The sequence below is a fragment of the Pleuronectes platessa genome, chromosome 3 (genome assembly GCF_947347685.1).
Source record: "Pleuronectes platessa chromosome 3, fPlePla1.1, whole genome shotgun sequence".
NCBI lineage: Eukaryota > Metazoa > Chordata > Actinopteri > Pleuronectiformes > Pleuronectidae > Pleuronectes > Pleuronectes platessa.
In genome coordinates this window covers 1844354-1867510 of record NC_070628.1, presented here as the reverse complement: position 1 = coordinate 1867510, position 23157 = coordinate 1844354, and the positions used below count along the sequence as shown (strand labels likewise).

Genomic DNA, 23157 nt, shown 5'->3' with positions numbered 1-23157 from the left:
TCTCACAGGAGTGAACTTCTGAGATGTTGAGTCAAAGCTCACGATTCATGTGCGTCGGCTCCTACAGGTTTGTTTGCTAACAATGCTAACGATGCTAACAGGAGAAACACGCTGGTTCATCGTGGGTTTCATTTTGTGCCGAAACGTCCGGAACCAGAGGCGCTGGCTTATGAGGAAGACATTTTGTTTTGGTTGTTTTGCAGAGAGGAGGCTGAAACGTAGATTGATGACTAGAGTCTGATAACTGAACCTTAAGAAGCTCTTTATCTCTTTATCTCTTTATCTCTTGCTGTGTTGAGGCATCCGACTTTAACTACTATCTCGTTCATTTGCACTATTTATTCTTATTGTTTCCATTATCGGGACTTTTCGTCGGCTCCTTCACTCCTGTGATGGAATCTGAGGAGGCATTGGATTGGAAATGGGTCAAAGATTGTTTTATGATGTCGTGTAATTTTGCCTCAATAAGAATATTAAAACAAATAAAAGTCCAAAAACCTGCATCTGATTGGTCCCCCCCCCCCCCCCCCGCACACGACACATGAAGCAGCTGAAATTCAGTCTGACTCCAAAATAAATCATACGATGCAGAACTGGGGTCAAAAGTGTAATCCTGTGTTAACGGGGCCCAGGGCCACTAGCTCGCTGCCAAAAGACGTTTGGTGGAAGAATTGATTTAGTTTGATGGGGGGGGCCCACAGGCTCCTCGGTCCTGGGGACCCCAAAGGTTCTTGAAACGCTCCTGTAATCGATGGATGTAGATGTTGCAAGAAAATTCGTTTAAATGAATTTCAGACCGAGAGGAAAAGAAAACAGGATCATAAACTAAAGAACTGGATAAATGAGAAAGTGAACCTGAAGGTGGCGCTAGAGGAAAAGTCACCAGTGGTACAATTCACCCAAGATTTCAATCCATTTGACTGAACACTTTTAAGATGTAACAAGACTTTATATCTAATTAGACATTAGTAGATATTATATACTCTCCGTTGTACATTACATTCTGACAAGGATCTAACAAGAGTCTGATGAAGATCTCACAGTGGGAAATGATGCAGTACACATGGCAACAGCCTCCATAGCTGTGGAGCTGGATAACAATTAAATGGTCTGATTATTATTTACTGTCTAATGAAGAACATGATATTATGTCTTATTTGATCTAAACTTTTTTTTTTAACGCACGGTAAAGACAAGTGAGACCAATACTGCTTACTGTAAAGTCAAACTCTGAGAGTTTAAAGCCTGAATCGTTTCACACCCAGAAAACAACAGCACTGACCCGGGGCGGTGCAGTAACGTCACGTGGCAGGCAGATGGCGCTGCAGGCCATCTAGCGGTGATGGAGGCTGCTGCTGGAGACAGATAATGACAGAAAGGCCACTAATCCTAAATGTGTGTGTGTGCGCGCGTGTGTGTGTGTGTGTGTGTGTGTGTGTGTGTGTGTGTGTGTGTGTGTGTGTGTGTGTGAGTGTATGTGTGTGTGTGGGGGGGGGGGGGGTATGTGTTTGTGTGTGTGTGTTAATCAAACTAACACTCGTCCCCTGCAGAGCTGAATATTGATGTGAAGCCGGCCGGAGGTCAGAGGTCAGCGGCGAGCAGCATTAATGTTACACAACAGCTTCATTGTCATGTGTAGTAATGTTTGTTGTTTTGTCTGCGTTGTGTCATCATGTGCATCTAATCGTTTTCATATCATATTATGTGTTGTCGGTTTGTTATTTTGCAGGATTACGCAAAAACTACTGATCTGATCTCCATGAAACTTCGTGAAGGGGCGGGACCTGACCCAAGGCAATAACACAACCAAGACAATAAAAGTGACACAGCTCAAATATTCAAATTACACAAATTATTTTTCTAGTGCTTCTAATATTCCGAAATACTTCCCCATTTTTATATTTTTATATTAACGCTCAACACAAACATACCAGAGCAAATTCCTCGTATATGAAAAGCTACTCGGCAGTAAACCCTGATTCTGATGCACTTTCTCCACCCGTAATTATCTGACCTCACACAACTCTCTTATTACACCGCTTGAAATTGCAAATGTTGTTTAAATGTTAGTTTACAAAAAGTGTGACACCTTTCAACAGAGGCTGATGCCTTTGCTTAAATCCAACCTCGTCTCTCTGCTGATTCCAGAAATCTGAGTGTCTGTGGCTCACATGTCTCGTAACACACATCCTGTCAGCTTCACACTTCACACGTGTGTTGTTAAGGTTCCACTGAAGTGCAGGGTTGACTGTGGTCCCATTCAGACTCTTGATCCGTTCAATAGACCTTCTGAAAGTCATGATCTTGATGGGTGAGGATGAAACAAAAGGGTTTTTGGGAAAGATCCAAAGAATGTTGAAGATGTGAAGTTTTGTGTCAGAAGTTATGTTGTGTGTGACCTGAGCAGAATGTGACGTTTAACTGACGACACGAGAGCCGCCGGGAACATGATTAGACTGCAACACACACAGACACACGCACACACACACAGACACACACACACACAGACACACACACTCAGTGCCTTATTGTCTTCCTCCGGCTCGACTGCTGCACCTTCGCCTTCTGCAGTGAAGTCCCAGGGTGGGGGTGGTGTTTGAGGATCTGTTTGTGTGTGTCTGTGTGAATGGAAGGTGATTTTGTGTGGGGGGGGTGGGTGGTGGTGGGGAATTTGGGGTGTGGGGGGGGGGGAATTCTCAGAAACCTGTTGCCATGGTCACCGACACAAGGACTCTTGCCTGCATCACTCCAGTGAGGACGCTTCATTTCACTCTCTCTCTCTTTTTCTCGCTCCTTCCCTCTTTTTTTATCTCCTCACACTTCTGATGCAGCATCTCTCATCCAGAGTTTGGTGCATGTACACACACACACACACACACACACACACACACACACACACACACACACTTACACAGGGAACTCCCTGACATCACAAAAACAAGAAGCAATGAAATCAAATAGCTTCTGGTTATTTTCATGTCTCTGATCCACAAATGTCAACTTTGTGTATTTATTATATCCCTAAGTTTGTGTTTATTGTGTTTATTTAGAGTGTGTGTATATGTTTGTGTGTATGTGTGTGTGTGTGTGTGTGTGTGTGTGTGTGTGTGTGTGTGTGTGTGTGCAGTTAAAGAGCATCCTTCCACTCAGTGAAGGAGGGGTTAATCCATCCATCCATGCGTCCATCAAGGGGATCCTTGATGGACGCCCAAATGCAGCAGAGCTTAACCCTCATCTCTCAGCGACTGCATCATCCTCACACACACACACACACACACTCACAAGCACACACATATACACACACTCACACACACACACAACAGATGTACCACTCTCATCACCTTTCAGCACTGATGAACGTCCCTGTCGATACGGAGGAGGAGGGAGGCACAGTGTGAATGAAGGGATGAAGGGAAAAGAGGAAAAGAGAGGGAGGTGATGTGAGGGAGGGGGTGAGGGGTGGTGGAGGTGGGAGGGGGGGGTTGGTGAGAGAGAGAGAGAGAGAGACAGAGAGAGAGGATGGTCGAGCTTCACAGCAGCCTCGGTCAGATGAGCTGAAAGCTCTGTGGAGCAACAGATAGACTGAGAGAGAGCGGGTGAGAGGAGAAGAAGAAGAAGAGTGAGGAGGAGAGAGAGAGAGAGAGGGAATCTACTCTTCTCTCTTCATCCCTCCATCTCGACAACAGGCTGCTCTCCACCTCCCGCCTCCTCCCACCAGACATGGGGATCCCCCAACTTTGAGGCTTTTCCCTCCTCTACGTCCTCCTCCTGCATCCACCCATCCCCATCATCCCCTCCTCCTCCCTCCATCCCCGTCATCTCCTCCTCCTCCCTCCATCCTCCTGCATCCTCCTCCTCCCTCCATCCCCATCATCTCCTCCTCCTCGCGTGTGTTTTGCTCTGGAGCCTCACGGCGGCTGAACACTGGAGGAGCTGACGGAGCGCAGAGATGCAGGGATCTCTCCCCCGGTCAGTCGCCTCCTCCCACCTCCACCTCCACCGAGGAGACGCAGCTTTAAAGGCATTTCCTTGTGAGAGCGTGCAGGAGCGCAGGGGGGAGCGTGCATGTGCCCGGGCGGTGCACAGATGGATCCGTGCGTTCCGAGTGTGATGGAGACAAACAGAACGTGCAGAGCTCTGACAACATGTGACGAGTTCTCTGCTCAAGTTTGACTGAAAGAGGCTCAGAGAGAAGGTGTGTGACCCCCTGCTCCTCTTCCTCCTCCTCTTCCTCCTCCTCTTCCTCCTCAGGATGGATCCTCTTTGGCTTCTTCTTCTGCTCCCATCCCTCCTCCGAGCCCAGGTGACTCCAGACTCCTCACCAGGAGTCCTGGTGGAGTCAGTCAACAGCACCGAGTCTTTGACAGACAGCAGCAGAACTCCGGACCCCTCCGGGGGCCTCAGACCCTCGGAGCCTTCTGGGTTTGCAGCCACAGCTTCAGAGGCTCCCACGCAGGAGGAGGATGACTGGACTCCAGCTGAGACCTTCTTGTACACGGGAGACCCCTTCACTCTGGAGGTGGCACGCTGCTCACGGGCCTACAGCTCAGGGGGGCAGACCGGGTCCCTGCCCATCAGCTTTGGCCCCCCCCTCCGGCCGGCTCTGGACGCACTGGCAAGTACCGCCAACTTCCTCAACATGATCTTCCAGGCCAGTGACCTGCGGGAGAGCACGGTGCAGGAGGACATGGAGTGGTACCACGCCCTGGTCCGGGCCCTGCTGGAGGCCGACGTGCTCATCCAGCAGGCCCTGCTCACCTTCGATGCCGACCCCACCAACCCGGTGCCACAGCTGGTGCTGCGAGCCACCCGCAACCCCACGGCCAAGGTGCAGACCATCATCCTCCAGGACTTATCCAAGGCCTGGGAGAGCCTGCACCCGCCGGCCCCGGCCCCCGACGACAGCTGGTTCACCAGCTTTAAGTTCCCAGAGTCCAACCAGCCAATGGCAGCCCTGTCTAAACGGGTGCTGCTCAATGATCTCAGCACCTTGGACACGCCCAAGTGGGGGCAGGGGGACAGCTACGTGACCAATCGCAGCGGGGTGCGCTGGGCCAGCGCCCCCTTCCTGGACTGTGAGGACGGACGCTTTGTCCCCGGATGGATGCTGACGCTGTCCACGTCTTTCTACGGCCTCAAGCCCGACCTGACACCTGAGTTCAGGTCAGGACCCACACTCTAACACACACTCCAACACACACTCCAACACACACTCCAACACACACTCTAACACACAAAATCACACACACACACACGTAATATCTGGCTGCTCCAGGATTATGTGACCGCTGTGTGGACGTCATCAGTTATTGGGACTGATTCATCTTAATGAGGTGAACATACATCTTCTTCAGAACATCAGGGCTCTGAGTAAATGAAAGACTCTCTCACATCCCTTCAGTCCTCTGGCAGGTGGAAGTTATTTAATGTGTAAAGAAGTAACAGCAGCTTCACTCCTCTGCAGCAGGAGAATGAAGCTGCTCAGTCCCGTCATTCAGGTTCAGACCTGATCTCTCATCTCAGGTTGTTTCCTGCTCTTTACTGAAGCTTCTCTTGTATTTTCTGCCAGTGAAACATTTTCATAACCAGGGTGATATTAGTATTTCACCCTCCTCCGCCCTCCAGAAACATTTGATAAGCACGTTGGATAAATAACGTTTGATTCAACAGATATAAAATCTCACATTCAGAAAGAGAACCCATGTAAAGGCCACACAGGGTTCTGCAGAGGAGAGTCACGATCATTCTGAGGACACTCACCTGTCTCTTGTCTCTCTGCGTCAGAGGTGTGATCCGTGTGGACGTCAACATCCAGGACATCGACTTGGACCAGTGTGCAACAGGAGACAGCTGGTTTGCAGACACACACCAGTGCAACCGCACCAGCATGGAGGTAAACACGTCGACACGCGGGCCAGAGACAGAAACTTTACTGTTAATCTATTGATTGTTTTCTCTCTGAGACACAAAACACACAAACTATAGAGTGTCATTTACTTCAGGGGCCAATTGTACTTTGAAATGTGTTCATCTGCAAAAGGCCACTTCCACCAACTCACTGGGTCCCAGTCGCCTTCAGCATCAGCCGCCACTCTTTCTTCTCTAAAATGATCATGATATCTCAAATCCCAGTTGAAGTCAGTGGGGAGCTGTTTCATACTTACTGGTTATTTCCTATTTTTGTCCTTACAAATCATTTACAGCCAAAAATATTGAAAATATAAGTTCATAATCCCCAGAGTTAGAATTAAAGTGTGGAATATTTAGTAGCTGGTGCAGAGTGGTGAACCTTGGCTGATCCCAGGACAGTGGGTACTGTAAATACTGAACATACTGTACTGCACCTTTGATGAATGAGCCATCAGGACGTCCCCTCTTTGTGTCACAATCAGCCCATCAGCCTCATCGGTTAATGAACATCAGGTGTGAACGGTTCCTCAGAGCAGAAGAGGAGTTCTGGGTCCAGATCAAACTGAACCAGGTTCTGTTGGTTCTCACTGAAAACACTTTGTTGGACAGTTTGGACTTTTGGACCAATCACAGGAAGTAGAGACAGAATTAAACAATAGAAGAAGAAAGACAACTGACAACCAACCAACCACGTCAGACGGCGTCTACAAACCAATCAGAGTCAACTATAGGTAGACCACGCCCACATATGTGATGATGACAGGATGCACGTATAACAGACAAAACTCTTTGGTCCCTAAATTACAATGTGATGCAAACACATGAAGCCTCTCAGAGAGGAACCTCAGGAACCCTGGTTCCCTCACGCGAGGTCAGAGGACTAAGTGGTGAATTGTTGACCGAGTTAGAGGAAGCTGACCTGTGGAGATCCGAGGTGGGTTTGGTTCTTCTGAGGGTAAACAGGTTGGAACCATGGATCTAAAGTGGAGACAGTGTTGAACCTGTGTGATTCATGTTTGTGACTTTCAGTTGCATCACACGTTTTCACTCGTAACCTCTAAAAAGCCTTAAGCCCTGTCTGTCTGCACTAATTGCTCCGTTTTCTGCCTTTTATCCTTTAACTCATTCACACTTTCGTTCCCCTCCTCCATCGCCACCAGTCTTTCTGCGTCAGTCGCTCTTTTCCCTGCCGGCCCTTCTGTCCAGACCCAATCCTCCACCTCTCATCTCAGCCATCTATTTAAAGATGGCTGTGCTGGGTGGCGGGCTGTGGGATGATCTGATGGATTATGGCGCTAATCCAGTCCGCTGACATACTTCCCCCTTCATGCACCGCACTCACAGGAGGACGGGAAGACAAGAGAAGAACTGACCCTGAAATCCCCGAATCCACACGGCCCCCTGTGTCCTACCTTGAGGATTCAAAGCCTTCACTCTGCAGAGCATGTTGTTGGTCACCTACCTTCTACCTCCTTGTCCCCTCATCACGCCTCCTGAGACCTCGTCCTGTATCGTCCTATCACAATCCCTCGTCACGTCTCGATGCGTCATGTTGACGTCTCTGTTTACATCTCAGTCATTTGGGATTTTAATTTCCATCTCCACAAATTCAGTGTTTGATAAACCTGCTGCGAGTTTTCCATCTCTGCATGGAAGTATTCCACGTTCTCAAGCTGCCGCTGCAGTACTTTTATGACTTTACGATCATGTTTCCACGTATAAGTACATGTATACAAGTATTTATATATATAATGTGGCGTAATTTCTATCTATCTGTTCACTTGAGATGCAGCCATGAAGAGAATTAAGTTGACCGCTGCATATAATCCATATCACATTAATGTTCAGCCCGCGGCATCAGGTCCATGAACATCTGATCAGGGGTCACGAGTTTGTACCTATGTATGTATGTGAGGCCAGTGTGTGTCTGTGTGTGTGTGTATGTGCGCGTGTGTGTCTGTGTGTGTGTGTGTGTGTACATGGGAACAGGATTTCTCTAGAAAAAGGATAAAGCTTTCAGTAGAGGCATTATGTGTCCATTTAGCTTTTAACTTAGATTAACACACAGAGCATCCTGTGTGTGTGTGTGGGTGTGTGTGTGTGTGTGTGTGTGTCACTGTCCCGAGCATCAGTAGGAAATAGAGAGAGAGAGTAATGTGACCCTGTTTTATAACCTTCATTCATTCAGCTTCACGGCAGCAACAGGAAAATTATTCAAATTTCTTTCAACCTGAGACTCAACATTTGTTTGGTTTGAATCTTTTTCTGTTAAACTCCTCATTTAAGCACTGAACTTTATAAATACACACGATTATGAAACAGTCTCTGGGCCTAGATACCCCCCCCCCTTCTTAATATTTGTACTACTCAAAGGAAAATACTACAAACTGAAAACTTCTCGTCTGCAGTGTGTGCCAGAACCCGGCCGCGGCTTTCGCCTGGGTCAGTACTGCTGCCGCTGTAAAGAGGGCTTCTTCAACCCGGAGACCATTCCTCTGGACTCAGGTGAGTGGGTCCCTCACCTCTAACTCCTGAGGTTCATTAAATACCTTCACATCGTCCTAGCCTCGAGGTTCCACTGATACATCCAACCAATCAGGAGTCAGAGTCAGCTGTCAATCGTGACGTCTCTATTTATATCATCAAATAACTATTTAAAACCAAACTGATCAGAAACACTTGAACAAACATCAGTGTGGGAAGAACGAGCTGAAATGCCATAAACCATCTCCCATCTACCAACATGGAGGAGGTGGGGTTGATGTCCTATACTGCAGCCAGCCACCAGGGGGCGATCCAGATGTTTTGGGCTCCCGTTAGGACAGAACTCCTCACTGCCCTTGTGAACATTTGGTTATCGAACACAGACTCTTTGCAGGCTACAGGTTACCCGCCTGCTTATCTGCCTATTTCACAATCGAGAGACACATCTTGAGCTTGAAGTCACATGTTCGAGTCCCTCACGTGGGTTTGTGTAGGTGTCGATGCATGTGTCTGTGTGCGATGCAGATGGTGGCCCCGTGAACGGGAGTGACGGCGGCGGCGTGTGTTACCCGAACATGCCCATCTGTCTCCCGTGCTGGCCGGGCTGTAAGAGCTGTGAGGACGGCGCCCCCTGCTGGGTGCAGGAGGACTGGCTCCTCAGGGCCGCCGTGCTGGCCCTCCAGGGGGTCTTCATGCTCCTCATCTTCGTCAGCATGCTGGCGGCCTACAGGCATCGTCGAAACCGGGTGAGTCAGAGCTGCTCAGCGGAGCCGCCGTGAGGATGGAGCTGTGATGCAATATGTTTAAATTCAGCAAGAAATATCAGTTCCTTATGATCAGAAATGATCACCAGCAACCAGAGAGTGGAAACATGACGTTGGGCTTTTCTTTTTAAATTGAGTTGATTGAGTATCTGCTGCACAGCTGCTTCAAACGTTTGGTTCTCATGAATCAACTGCAGCTCAGATCATGTTCAGATGTGTCTCCACAGCTAAGAGTCAAGAGAGTTGAAGTTTATAAAAGACAAGAAATAATCATCGGTTTATTATGTTTAAAAAAATAACTTAAATAAGTTCCACAGCTTGAAAGCGAGTTGAATTTCGTGTTTAGCAAAAAGAAAAATCCTAAACCTATCTTCACTTGTATTAAAGGGATTAATTTAGCTATTTCTTGGCCGCAGCTCTTGTTTATTGGATCTGTAGTTTCTTCACTCGATTTCCAATATGGTTTTTGTCTCTGAATCAAATGTTTTATGATTGTGATTCATCTTGTCGTCTGCTCTGAATAAGAATTTTACTCGTGGAACCTGAGCCGTTCTAAAGATGGACGCTCAGCGTTCCTCTCTCCTGGGTGCGTCTTCCCCTGAGATGTCCAATCTACACAAGACTCTCAAAGGGTGAACGTGGTCCTTTAACTTCATCATCTCACGACTTGTTCTTCTCCTCCTTCTCCTCCTCCTCCTCCTTCTCCTCCTTCTCCTCCTTCTCCTCCTCCTCCTCCTTCTTCTTCTCCTCCTCCTCCTCCTTCTTCTTCTCCTCCTCCTCCTCCTTCTCCTCCTCCTTCAGCGAATCCGAGCATCCGGCCTCCTGCTGCTGGAGATGATCCTGTTCGGCTCCCTGCTCCTCTACTTCCCGGTGAGTGTGTGACCGGTCGGCAGATTACAGCTCTTTACAGATCACTGCACGGCGCCATGGATTATATCATAATGGAGGATGCGTGGTGGTGGTGGGGGGAGGGGGGGGGGGGTGAACAGTGTGGGGGCGTGGTTGTGTGCATAAGAGGGAATGGGGGGGGGGGGGGGGGGCGTCGTCACTTTCACACCGTCAATCAATCTTCTGAATCATTGAATCAATTAAAGATCACGTTGGTCGGTCGTGACGTTTTGTCCGTCTCTCTTGGAGCGTCCATCGATGTGTCCTCATCCCTGTGGACGCTGAGGGACCCTGCGCCCCGGAGATTATTGATGAGTGATTACTTTTAAAGGGATGAAGGGTCTCGGCTCCTCTTCACCACACACTGGTGCCTCGGTTTTTAAGCCACTGAATGTTTATGTGTTTCATGACCAGTGGAAGACGAACTCGGGGTCTCTCGATCAGATCAGGTTCTGAAGTGTCCTCTGGGATCTCGTCCTCTCCAGAACAAACAGAGACGCTGATCGAGTCCAATCCAAATCATAGACTGTTTATAAACATGGACGTAGACTCCGGATCCAGAAAGGGAAGCCAAGGCAGGAAGGCCTGAACCCTGTCTTCTGTGTAGTGACCAGCAGGGGGCGACTCCACTGGTAGTTTCTATAGAAAGAGACTTCTCACTTTAGTGAATTATGATCATTTAGAGTCAAACAGATCATAAAGCACTGGATCTATTGTAGGGGGGGGAACCACAGTATGATTGACAGCTGGTACCGTCCAATGGGTGCAGATGGAAGGTGTTAGTGGGCATGTCCTCTAGCTCTCAGTCAGGCTCCACCCCCTGCTCCTTTTAAAATAAAAAACAAGATGGCGCCGGACAAGACGTCAAACTGAGGTTTCAAACCAGCAGCTCACAAACCAACGGGTGACGATTAGAGGATTAACCCGAACTCGAAAAGATACGAGGAGCTCTCTGTCTCCCCCCCCCCCCCCCCCCCCCACACACACACCTTGTGGACAAGGGGGGGGGGGGGGGGGGGTAGACAGAGAGCAGCCTCTGGGACCGCCCTCCAGCAGCCCACTGTTTGTAGATCAAACCACATCGGACCCCTCACTGAGATGAGAGAGCGACCTCTGACCTTTCATCGGACTTTCAGAACTTCAGTAAGATATGTGGGCTGCAGCTCAGCTACAGATGAACAGGTGAAATAGAGCGGCGCCCGGTGAACACGTTCCTCCACCACCAAGTGGTTTCTGCATCAGGGCCGGAACCACAGATTAGATGAGCCCTGCTTTACTTGAGCCACAGCCTCCTCAGCTGAACCTGCGTCTCCGTCCTAATTATAATCCTAAAAAAAATAATCCCAATTCAGGCAAATGACTGTGGATCGTGTTCTGCAGCATCAGAGAGGAAAATCCAATCAGGCCTCAGAAGTGAAAACCCTGGGGTGTCATCATCGTTACCTCCATGTTGGATTCCAGAGAGTTTCAGCATCAACATCCGGACGCAGAGATCAGACGTCCACGTCTGTCTATGGGACGACAAGTGGACATTAGCAAAGTGCTGAATATGGATCATGTGTAGTTCACAGATTAAAACTAGGACGTCACTCAGGAGAGGACAAACCTCCACCAATGACTAACCGTGCACATCTGGATTCACTGGATCCTGGTTGAGATCTGGATTTGAGCTGTTTATTTGTTTGCTTGTTGGTTTGATGAAGGTCGTACAGGTGACACGGAAATAAAAGTAAAAAGGAGAGTATAATGGGGATAGAGGATAATGCAGAATCGGGGAGGTGGTCTTCATAGGGCGGGTGGACCACGTCCTCAGAGGGATTCAGACCCTAACTCTCCTGTCCTCTGACGGGTCAACCGGTCCGATGACTTCTGGAGCTCCGTCTGGAACCGAGACGTCCTCTGCACGTTTCCCTCTCAGGACTTTATCCTGAGTGGTTTTCAGCTGATGCTCTTATCCAGAGTGACCGACACCGAGCGCCCCGGCAGATTGAGTTTTAGTTCCTGGATTACAGTCGTCCGCTCTGCAGTCACACACTGAACAGAGTGGAAGGTATGACCTGCTGTTGACTGGGACCAGTAACAGGCACGGTCCATGCTTCCAGTTCGGATTTGTCCAGAAGGGAATTCAAGAACATCTTTGGGGTCAAAGGGTCAAAGGTCTTTTTGGCCGTTAGTCAAGAATCAAGGAGCTGAGACATCTCTTTTTGACAAATGATAAAGTGATGATATTTTCACTGTGACATCATAATACTGCAAATACACGTTTCTAACAGTGAAATTTTAAACTTATACTCAGCTGTAGATGGACTCACAGAGCGTCTCTCTCTGTCCTGCAGGTTTTCATCCTCTACTTCAAGCCGAGCACCTTCAGGTGCATCCTGCTGCGCTGGGTCCGGATGCTCGGCTTCTCCATCGTCTACGGCACCGTCGCTCTGAAGATGTACAGGTACGTTCACACATTTCAGTTGTCAGTCTAAAACCTGAAGATCAACTGTCAATCAGTCAATTAAAACCTATTACTACTGTTCTAAATAATCTGAATTCCGAATTCAAATCTAAAAACAGAAGCTGGAAAAATGATTCAAGACAAGGAATCTAATCTTGATTGTGATTTTAAGAAAAACAATTGGCAGCTGATGCACATGAGAAACAAATGATAAATCCATAAAGTGTATTTAGATATAAATGATATAAATGAGTAATAGCTGTTTGGGGAAGTTTTGATAAGTAAAAGAAAAAGATAATTAAAATCCCCTCGACTGAGGTTGAATTTAAACTTCCTTCACCGACACTTTGTGTTTGAGGTTAATCTTTTCCTCTGGCCTCCTCCAGGGTGCTGAAGGTGTTCCTCTCACGCACGGCCCAGCGGGTGCCCTACATGTCCAGCCTGCACCTGCTGAGGATTCTGGGAGTCATGCTGATGACGGTCAGCTGGTTCCTGTGTGCGTGGACGGTGGGCGTCCTCCAGAACCGCGACAGGAACATCCCGGTGTTCGTCACAACCAACACGACAGAGGGACAGGGCTTCAACCTGTGTTACCTGGACCGCTGGGACTACATGATGGCCGTGGGTGAGTGGCAGCGGATAGAGACTCTTCAGCTCTCAGCAAAACGGTGTTTCATGTATTCTGTGAACTGGATTCACTGAGAAACTGGGATGAGAACTTTTTTTTAAAGCTCAATCAACTCAATTGGATCATATTGTGACCAACATTTCCATTTTCACCATCATTATATATTAGTATAGCATCACAGTAATCATTTCCAAGATGGATGTTGGCCACTTCAGGACATGAAGAGACACTTCTGACCTTTTTGCCAGTCTGAATAAATAGATTAATACAGATGTGGCCCTGGGTAAGGAGTAATCTGGATGTGAACCTGAAGCGACCCCTGTGGTAAAAGGTGCATATGGCACAAATAGCACAAGACCAATTCTGGTAACCTTTGGTTTACCAGCGGTATTTCTATGGCAAAAGTATTTCATATAACAAACAAGCTAGAAACACATTATAGTTAGTTATATCCGCTGCACTTTGTAGGTAGTTACAGGTTTTAGCCATATTTTTATACCAACCCCCCATGAGACCATTATTTAATTCACCAGATCCAGATTTTATTTGGATCCTCAACCTAATCTCGACCATGATGAAAGGCAAACTCTCTGGGATGTTGAATTAAGCTAACAAAGAGATTCTTGATCCACACCCAAATGTAATGAGTTCTTCCCAAACCTCATCCTTCCAGCTTTCGTGGGAACGCATCCGGTAGTTTCTGTGACATCTTACAAATAAACAGGAGAGAAAAGTGTTTAAGTGTTAAGCTGAATTTCCATCAGTCTTGACTTCTCCTCTTCCTCAGCCGAGCTCCTGTTCCTGTGCTGGGGAAGCTCCCTGTGGACCGCCGTCAGGCCGGTGCCCTCGGCCTTCCACGAGCCTCGCTACATGGGCATCGCCATCCACAACGAGCTGCTCCTCTCCTCCATGTTCCACCTGTTCAGGTAAACAGCACCACCGTGAGTGGGCAACATGCAAACAGCAGCTGATGGGAACTGACGTCTTCTCCCCGTCTCCCTCAGGTTCACCTTCCCCTCTCTCCATCCCGACTGGATGCTGCTGCTCTCCTTCACGCACACTCACGTCACCATCACTGTGACGCTCGCCCTGCTCTTCATCCCCAAGGTACTGCTCAGGTTCTGGACCCGCCAGAGTTCATTGATTCTAGAGCAGAAGAAGGAGTGAGAGTAAAGAGACGTTTCCTTCTGTCAACGGGACATTCTCCCTTTAAGGCTCGAAAAATCTTTTAAATTACACAAGTGAAAGAAAACTCGACAGTAGAGACTTTTTGCTTTTGAACCTTCATGTGTTGTTGTGTGTAGACTGCAACATGTATGTAATATGTTTTATATTTTACATATAATGGCAATACAACAAATACTGTGTTAAAGAAATGAGCTCATACATCGATCATACATCCGTCTTCTAAATATTTCTGAATCCCAAAACCTCCAAATTCACAATGTTTAACAAGGTGATTTAAAAAGTTCTGGATCTGCTGCTTGGTCTGAAGCTGCTTCAAAGTTTTACGTTGAGCTTCTTGGCCCATTTCCTGTCACGATCAGAAAGTTCGTTGTTTCTGATTAACAAAGAGACAGGGGTGAAAACACTTTCCCTGTTTCTGTGGGTGGAGTCTTTGCTGAGCTAAAGGTGTCAGAGATAAAAGCTGTGTAGTTGTGAGTCAAAGTTTGATCGTGTGTGCAGAGGTGATTTTAGAACATCACCCTCAACAGAACTGGTTTGTTAGTGAAATATACTTGTGTTGGAGCGACAAGCATCTGAACTGAATGTGATTGTCAGGACTCTTCTGACTTGATCCACGTTCCACAACGTCTCGATGATCTCGTGAACACACTCGTAACGTTCTCCTTTGCAAAGTGTGGACGTGTGAATCGTGTACGTTTGTTCCTCAGTTTCTTCACGTGTCCAAGCCTGGGAGGGAGGAGATCGCAGCCGAGGTGTATGAAGACGAGGTGGACCTGAGGCGCTCCCACCTGAACAGCAGCTTCCAATCGGCCTGGAGCGAGCACAGCGTGGACCCCGAGGACTTCCGGGTAAACTCTCTTTTCCCTTCAGAGCGGTGTTATCACTTCGCTTTGGGACATCATTTACAAACAGGGGAAGAACTTCCCAAGGTCACGTTTAAATAAGAACAAAATAAAAACCTAATTTTAACCTTGACCACATGTAGACTCAATTAAACCGATTTTAAATGAATAATATTTAAAGTATAAACAGGAGATAGAGTCAGAATGTTGTATGACCTTTCCCCGCCCTTTATCCTTCTCTTCTCCTCAACTGTGTTCTTAAATGAAAACATGTCTTCTACCTTTCCTCTGACTTGTTACTGTCCTTGTCTTTTCCTCTTCTCCATCAATTCAACCATCTCCTCAATCCCCTCATCAACCCCCACCCTTCTTCACATGCACCAGGATGAGCTGAAGAAGTTATATGCCCAGTTAGAAGTCCACAAGACGAAGAAGATGACCGCAAACAACCCCCATCTCTCAAAGAAGAGGAGCTCTCGATGTGCCCTGGGGAGATCCATTATTAAACGCATCGCTGAGATCCCAGAATCCATGAGCCGACAGTGCAGCCGCGAGGACAGAGATGGATCCTTCCACAGTAGACGTGTGAACATGTCCGACTCTTTCAGGAGGCCCCCGGACGCCGTCAGTATCAGTTACAAAAGTTCAATGAGGTCCCCGTCACCGTCCATGCGCAAGTCCCAGAGTGAACATCACTATGTCCGAGAACGAGATGCGTCCATGCGCGACTCCACGTTAAAGGCCCACGTTGTGAAGACGCCCTCCCAGCGATCTCAGACGGACTCCTTAGATATTCCTCCGGGGGTCTGTAAGTCTGCCAGCGCCCAGAACCTGACTATTGATATCAACCTCCTGCATCCCGATCATACCAGACTCCATAAGTCCTGGAGTCTCACCTCCACCACCGCCCATTCTGTGGAAAATACACCGAAGGTTAACAGAGCCAGAACAGTGCTGACGAGGTCCCGGCAGAGCATCTCCATCAGTGACCAGACCAGGAGTGCTCTCATGTCCGAGTCGTTTGACAATGCGGAGGTCTGTCCTTGGGAGCTGGAGCAAGAGCCGACAGGCGATAGGAATCAGAAGCATGTCACCTACGCAACCTCTGAGGACAGTGAGGAACAAAGGCCAGCATCTCCACAGGTACTTATCTGTCCCTGGGACCATTTACCGCCCGTCCAGCAGATTCCTTCTGAGGACAAAGGTGAAAGTGAGTCACCTAAACCACAAGCTCCTGTTTCTGCAAGCGCCCCGGGCTCTCCAAGACCAAAGGTCACCAAAGATCAGCGCGTCTTCTCCTTCCGCACCACCACCAGTAAGTGGCTCTCTGTCAAGTCAGCCATGGGGTCCATGGATTCAGGAAGCAGATCCAGCAAGGATGGACATTTAAATAAAGAAGATTCCATCTCACAAAGAAGCCAGGAAAGTTCTTCTACAACACCAAGGTTGGGAACATCTAGCAGGCGCCCAAGCATTGAGAAGAGGTCACTCGGGAAAAGAAGCATGACGACAACAGAAGGAAAACCATGCCTCGTAAAGCAGCATGCAATCAGACTGTCGTCTGGGGATTCCTCGGACAGAAGCCCAAGAAAGCTTGTGATTGTAAAATCTGGTGTATACCCATGGGACATAGATGAAATGCAAAAAGACGGCACCTACGAAAATGTGTTTCTATCGAGACAGAACAGCAAACGCAGCAGCATCAGCTCCTGGGACACCGCCAGCAGCTCAAGAACTCCTTCGACTCACAGGAGAGGCAGTTCTAGAATCACTCCGGCCCGCAGTATGGCTCATACAGATGTGTGTCCATGGGAGGGAGCTGGTGCTCTGCAGCAAGGAGAAGGACTAAAGAAGCAGCAGAGCATTAAAGCAGACGTCTGCCCTTGGGAATCCCAGGTACCTGAAGTATCTAATGTTTGTCCATGGGACTCTCAAGACCAAGGGAATGTGAGAAGACAAGGAAGTGGTCGTGGTGAAGTGCGTCCGTGGGAATCTGCGGATGTTCCTGTTATCTCTCATGCTACTCTGTCCAAAGACTCAAAGAGACAACAGTCTTTGAAACCTGCAGCAAACATATGTCCCTGGGAGACGGCAGAAACTCCCCAGCCTTCAGTGAGACAAGATAATGAATATACTAATATTTGTCCCTGGGATGTTCAGGACAAGGCTGAAGTCATATATGAAAATCTAAATCCTTTGGAGACCAAGGGAACGTTGGCAGTTCCCCATCGGCAAGAGGTTATGAAACCAGTCGCTCATCCTGCTGCAGCCACAGAAATGGTAAATAATGAGCAACAATTCAAAACAGCATCAGCTGTTCATGATTGGGGGAAACAAGGGACCAAGACATCGGAAAGTTGTCCATGGGAATTCCCCGATCCTCCTCAAATTGTGGAAGTTATTTGTCCGTGGGACGAGGGAAGCACAGACTCATCTTCACAAATGACCATCAAGGTAGATGTGTGTCCCTGGGAGACTGGAAATCAGGAGGGACCAGGAGACTCACAAGAGGACGTCTCTGCTGGTACCGATCCACGGATTCAGACTGAAGGAAAAGACAACACAAGAGTAAATGTATGTCCCTGGGACACCGAGTCCCCTGAAATAAATGCAGCTACCAAGATGGCATCACAAGGGCTGGAACGACAAGCAGATGTTTGTCCATGGGAAACTGCAGGACCGGAATCAGGTAAGCCAGAGACCCCCAAAATATCCGACAGTCATTTAAGACAAGACACAGCTCGGGGAAATGTTTGTCCGTGGGACACAGAAGAACCAAAAGTTCTTAAAAAACAAGACAGCACTCGGGCAGATGTTTGTCCGTGGGACACAGAAGAACCAAAAGTTCTTAAAAAACAAGACAGCACTCGGGCAGATGTTTGTCCATGGGACACAGAAGAACCAAAAGTTCTCAAAAAACAAGACACAGCTCTAGGAGATGTTTGTCCGTGGGACACAGAGGAACCAAAAGTTCTCGTAAAACAAGACACAGCCCTAGGAGATGTTTGTCCCTGGGACACAGAGGAACCAAAAGTTCTCGTAAAACAAGACAGCACTCGGGCAGATGTTTGTCCATGGGACACAGAAGAACCAAAAGTTCTCGTAAAACAAGACAGCACTCGGGCAGATGTTTGTCCGTGGGACACAGAGGAACCAAAAGTTCTCGTAAAACAAGACAGCACTCGGGCAGATGTTTGTCCGTGGGACACAGAAGAACCAAAAGTTCTCAAAAAACAAGACACAGCCCTAGGAGATGTTTGTCCCTGGGACACAGAGGAACCAAAAGTTCTCGTAAAACAAGACAGCACTCGGGCAGATGTTTGTCCCTGGGACACAGAGGAACCAAAAGTTCTCGTAAAACAAGACACAGCTCTAGGAGATGTTTGTCCGTGGGACACAGAAGAACCAAAAGTTCTCGTAAAACAAGACACAGCTCTAGGAGATGTTTGTCCGTGGGACACAGAAGAACCAAAAGTTCTCAAAAAACAAGACACAGCCCTAGGAGATGTTTGTCCCTGGGACACAGAGGAACCAAAAGTTCTCGTAAAACAAGACACAGCTGTGGGAGATGTTTGTCCGTGGGACACAGAGGAACCAAAAGTTCTCAAAAAACAAGACACAGCCCTAGGAGATGTTTGTCCGTGGGACACAGAAGAACCAGGAAGTGTCATAGAGCAGGATAGCGCTGTACCTGATGTTTGTTTGACGGATCCACAAACATCAACCGACATCGCCACTCGCCACAGTGAGCAAGATGAAGTGACAGGAGATATGGAGACTCTCACTGACATCGGCCCAGAGCAGATGGATGAGTCTAAAACAAACTTAGCGTTGGGTCGGCGTGATGCTCTGTGTCCCTGGGCGATGAGCAGGAGCAGATCTGGGTCCTTCACTGACAACGCCTCAGACGTTTTCACTTGGGAGCCTGAGAATATTCCAGAAGAAGACGAGGAGGACGATGCAGAATGTGCTGCTGAGGCGTTTGTGTTCCCAACAGACTTGTGACCTAGCCACTAGCCACTAGCTACTAGCCACTAGCTACCAGCCACTAGCCACTAGCCACTACTCCCCCTAAATCAACAGGAGGAGGAACTCTGTTGAACCTGTTGACAGTCCGGAGGAACTCTAGACTCCTGCTGCTCCACTGGGAGCTCAGAGTGCTGCTCGGGAACAGCTCCCCCTGCAGGTCGCTGGGCTGTGATGTTTCAGGTTCATTCCGTCACTAAGATGTGTTTTTATAGACGCACATGTTGCAGACTTGTTAAAAACCGCATTGATCCTGCATTGACCTACAAAGAGACCCTATTTGAATGATGGGAGGCCGTTAGATGAAGTCCCCTCTCTTCCTGCCTCTACCCCCCCACCCACCCCCATTCTGAGTTAAATCGTTTTTGTGTATTTGCATGTTTTAAGGTGAGTTAGTCGTGTGCGTACAATACGTTCGACACATGGCTGCAGTGAATATATCACAAAATCTGGACAAGTCTACAAGTGCAAATATAGCAAAGGACCAATGAGACAAAACTCTAAACTTAACAATCATTAACAAGATCAGTCGACTTTTATTCAGATCCATATTTTTTAAGCAGGAGAAAATGTTGAGTGGGTATTAATATATAAATTGTGACGAATACCTGTTTTCTTCACTGAATGATGAATAAATGACAAACTGCATAAACAACCATAAACTTAAGACTTAACCCTGAAACCTCCACTTGTTATAACAGAGGGAATAATCCATATTTCTTGTATATCTGGGAACGGTAGAAAATCCTGTGGATGCAGTTCAGTGGAAATCAAGCTTCATGGAGAGGAGTTTAAATTAGAAACAGGCTGTGAAGATTTCATACTTTTTAAATGTTAACAGCAAAGCACATTGAATCGAGGGATGTTATTATATTCTCTAAATCTTGTGAGCTCAGTTCAAATCTGTAAAGTGAAGGAGTTCCGGCCTCAGAGCGGCAGATCACTCATTAACAGAATAACTGCAGGTTCAGAGGAGCTGGAGTCTCAGAGATCCTTCGTCCTTGATCCTAAAACAACATTTGGATTCGTCACATTTCTTCTGATCATAGGAAACAAAAATTTCAGATCCAAATAATGCAACTTTTTAAAAAAAACAGTATTTTTTACATTTAATGGTGAATAAATCTTAAACTATCAGTTGTGTGTGTTGATGTGAATCACGTGCCCGTTGTTAAACAGTGAAGATCAGTCAACTTGTGCCGCTTCACGTTTCTTTCATGCACGGATATTTGGGATTTGTCAGTGACCTAGTTTTGTGAGCATTGTTGCATGTTTGTGTGTTTTTGAACGAGCGTGCTGTACTTTGTCGTCATGTTTAAAAAATATATATATCATTATAACACACCCCTTGTTTTGCATAGAAAAACAGCCTGTGTACTGTTTCCACTTTTGTATGCATCTACTCTGAAGCTGGTGTGAAGAAAAGCAGATGGGACACTTTATTTTTATATTTCTCGATGTCGACAAGCAGCTTCATCATCATCATCATCATCATCCCAGAAATAAACCATTCGATTTCTGCAGATCTGTACATTTTATTTTTTCACATGTACATATTAAATTAGTCACAAAGAAAACAGTTATTTGCCAGGACGGCTGTGTGATGGTTCCGGTGTCGAGTGAGAAGCAGCTTTATTGGAGGTTTGTTCATTACTACAACTCACCTGCTGCTTCCAGCCTTTTAAAACAGACAGAGCCTCCAGAGGAAGTGGACAAACTCCCCGACCACACAGCCAAGTTTTAAACAGCCTGATTCTGGTCATAATGTCCTGCTGTGGGTTTGAGGAGAGGGCGGCGCCACCTGGTGGTCTATTTAGACCACTGCACAGCTGCTGGTTTGGGAACTTCATAGTTGACGGCATCGAACTCTTGGTCGACCCGGAGCTTGGGACCAGGAATCATGACGGTCTGGAGGAGAACGAGGAGCAGAGGAGTTGTGATTAAAATCAGCACATAACACATATCGATACATAGAGCGACACCTTCACATCTCCTGTAGTGACTCGAGCTCTGTGACCGTCTTTCAAAGCGGGGGGGGGGGGGGGTGTTGCAAAACGACTTAAGCAACGACTTTACTGGAAAAGAAGTAATGTGACTGTTTGCTTCTGTTTTCCTCGGTTGGTTTGAAGGTTGCTCAATGATTTACTGTCTTTCTGTCACGAGGACTGACACAGTCTAATCTCCAATATCCTCTTCTGTGTTCACATTAACCACGAGGTCCGTGGTGTCGTCCCTTTTGTGTTCATTTGAAAAACACCACACCGACACTGGGTGGCTCCAACCACCGTGACATCACCCAGCGGCCATGCTGAAGCCTCAGTCTGGCATTGTGTTCAGCGCCGGCTTGGTATTAGAAACCAAAAGTAACATAATCCGTTGGCCCAGTTATCAGATGGTGGGAATTATAAGTGTGTGACACATCGAAGACCTTGATTGACAGCCAGTGTGAAGGAGAACAACTCTAACCATCATTTATCAAATGAACATCACAAAACCATAAACTCCTCAGGAAACTGTTCAAGTCACTTTCTCATTGACTTCTACAGAAAGTGACGGACAGGATTCAGGCGCTTCCACTTTGGTTTCACTCGTCAAAATCCACTTTCATATTCGATCTTCCTTCCACAAGCTGTTCCTCTGAGGCTCTGCTCCATGTTGAGATCATTTCTGCAGATCTGCCGGCTGCACATTGATGCTGCCACTCTCCCGTTCCACCACATCCCACAGGTCTGGTGACTGTGGAGGCTACAGCCACTCTATTAGATTTTAGTTTTAAAACTAATCATTGTTTTTGAGAACCTAAAAGGATGAACTCTGGGGTTGTGCTTTAGTCGGGATGGACAGAAACAGAGATTGGAAAACACAGATGCATTTTGCTTTACTGGTTCTAATGAGTGAGGCTTCAACAAAGCATCGCTCCCAGTTACTGTTGTTCCTCCGTCACGATAAGATGGAGCTGTTACTGCAGGAAGGATCTATCACAGGGCTGTTGCAGTAGTTAAAGTTCAGAGTATGTAATAAACCTCCACCTGGGTCTAAGTCGACGAGAAGCAGAACTCCGGCTGTTAGAAGACACCAAATATTTCATCCTCTATTTTACAACAGGGAGCAAAATCCATGATGAGTCACTGAAAAAGTGATATTAAAAAGCTTGAAAGTTCATTCATTCATTGGGTCATTAAAGTGAAGTATATACCGACCAGTTAATAAAGGTTTTATAATCTAATTTAGCAACAGAGAGCAGCTGGGAGCTCTGCATGTTTCTCTGTGGAAGATAAATGTTGTGGAGCATCACCTTAACAATTGGATCTTTGGCCGGAGCCCAGGACGGCACTATCTTCCCATGTAACCTCCACAGGCCGTAGGGGTTGACCAGGTGGCGTTCTATGACCAGGTACTCCAGGACGTCTTTGGGCGTCTCCTCGCTGCCCAGCATCAGCCTCCCGAAGCGGTCGTAGACGGCCAGAGTCTGAAGGACAGAAAGAAGGATTCATGAGGTGACCTAAACCTCAGGCATGAACAACTAGGATGCTGAGATGAGACATGGATCTGAGTACACATCAGAGATTTATTCATTTAAACACATGAACAACAATCTAAACAACACAAAATGTGACAATATTAGAAAGAGTTGAAATCATGGACTACTGCAGTATATGTCATAAACCAGCTCTCCTCCGTGTCAGCAGATGGGACATTGACCTGTTCTGATCACAGTGATGTTTGTTCATGTTTCTTATTCGTTCAGTTTTATTAAATTAAAGTAAGTATTAATGTGTTCAAATGATCTAAAGCTCAAAACTACAGTTGAGCCTTGGTTACACTTGGGGACAGTAATAAAAAATAAAAACCAGAATGGATTCAGGGGCTGATGCAGTGAAGTCAGGTGAAACATCGTTTTTCTTAATTTACAAAGATTCCTACGATATCCTTATCGAACCCTATCGACAAAGAACTGCAGTTGAGCTTTGATATTTAACA

The 23157-nt window shown here is 47.1% G+C and overlaps 2 protein-coding genes across 4 annotated transcripts in view; one reads left to right on the top strand and one right to left on the bottom strand.

Moving 5' to 3' along the window:
* The first annotated feature begins 4252 nt into the window (after positions 1 to 4252).
* On the top strand, positions 4253 to 19155 carry gpr179 (G protein-coupled receptor 179). Its single transcript, XM_053415654.1, has 12 exons — positions 4253 to 5163; positions 5785 to 5893; positions 8319 to 8415; positions 8920 to 9140; positions 9960 to 10028; positions 12383 to 12492; positions 12879 to 13117; positions 13908 to 14046; positions 14125 to 14227; positions 15016 to 15156; positions 15535 to 17964; positions 18175 to 19155. Exons 1-12 carry the CDS (start codon positions 4253 to 4255, stop codon positions 19153 to 19155), a joined length of 5550 nt encoding a protein of 1849 aa, XP_053271629.1.
* Positions 14164 to 23157, bottom strand: part of mrpl45 (mitochondrial ribosomal protein L45) — an 11842-nt gene continuing 2848 nt past the window's right edge. Inside the window, exons 7-9 of one of the 3 annotated variants that reach the window (XR_008333964.1) lie at positions 22472 to 22645; positions 20841 to 21084; positions 14164 to 14266 (exon numbers count right to left, since the gene is read on the bottom strand). Coding sequence is in view for 1 of the 3 variants with exons in the window: in XM_053416129.1 (XP_053272104.1) it covers positions 20986 to 21084; positions 22472 to 22645 (273 nt within the window). In the remaining 2 variants the exon portion in view is untranslated. Of the gene's footprint in view, positions 14267 to 19682; positions 20184 to 20691; positions 21085 to 22471; positions 22646 to 23157 lie in introns of those variants that run through there. The other 2 variants (XR_008333960.1, XM_053416129.1) reach the window with 2 other exon arrangements.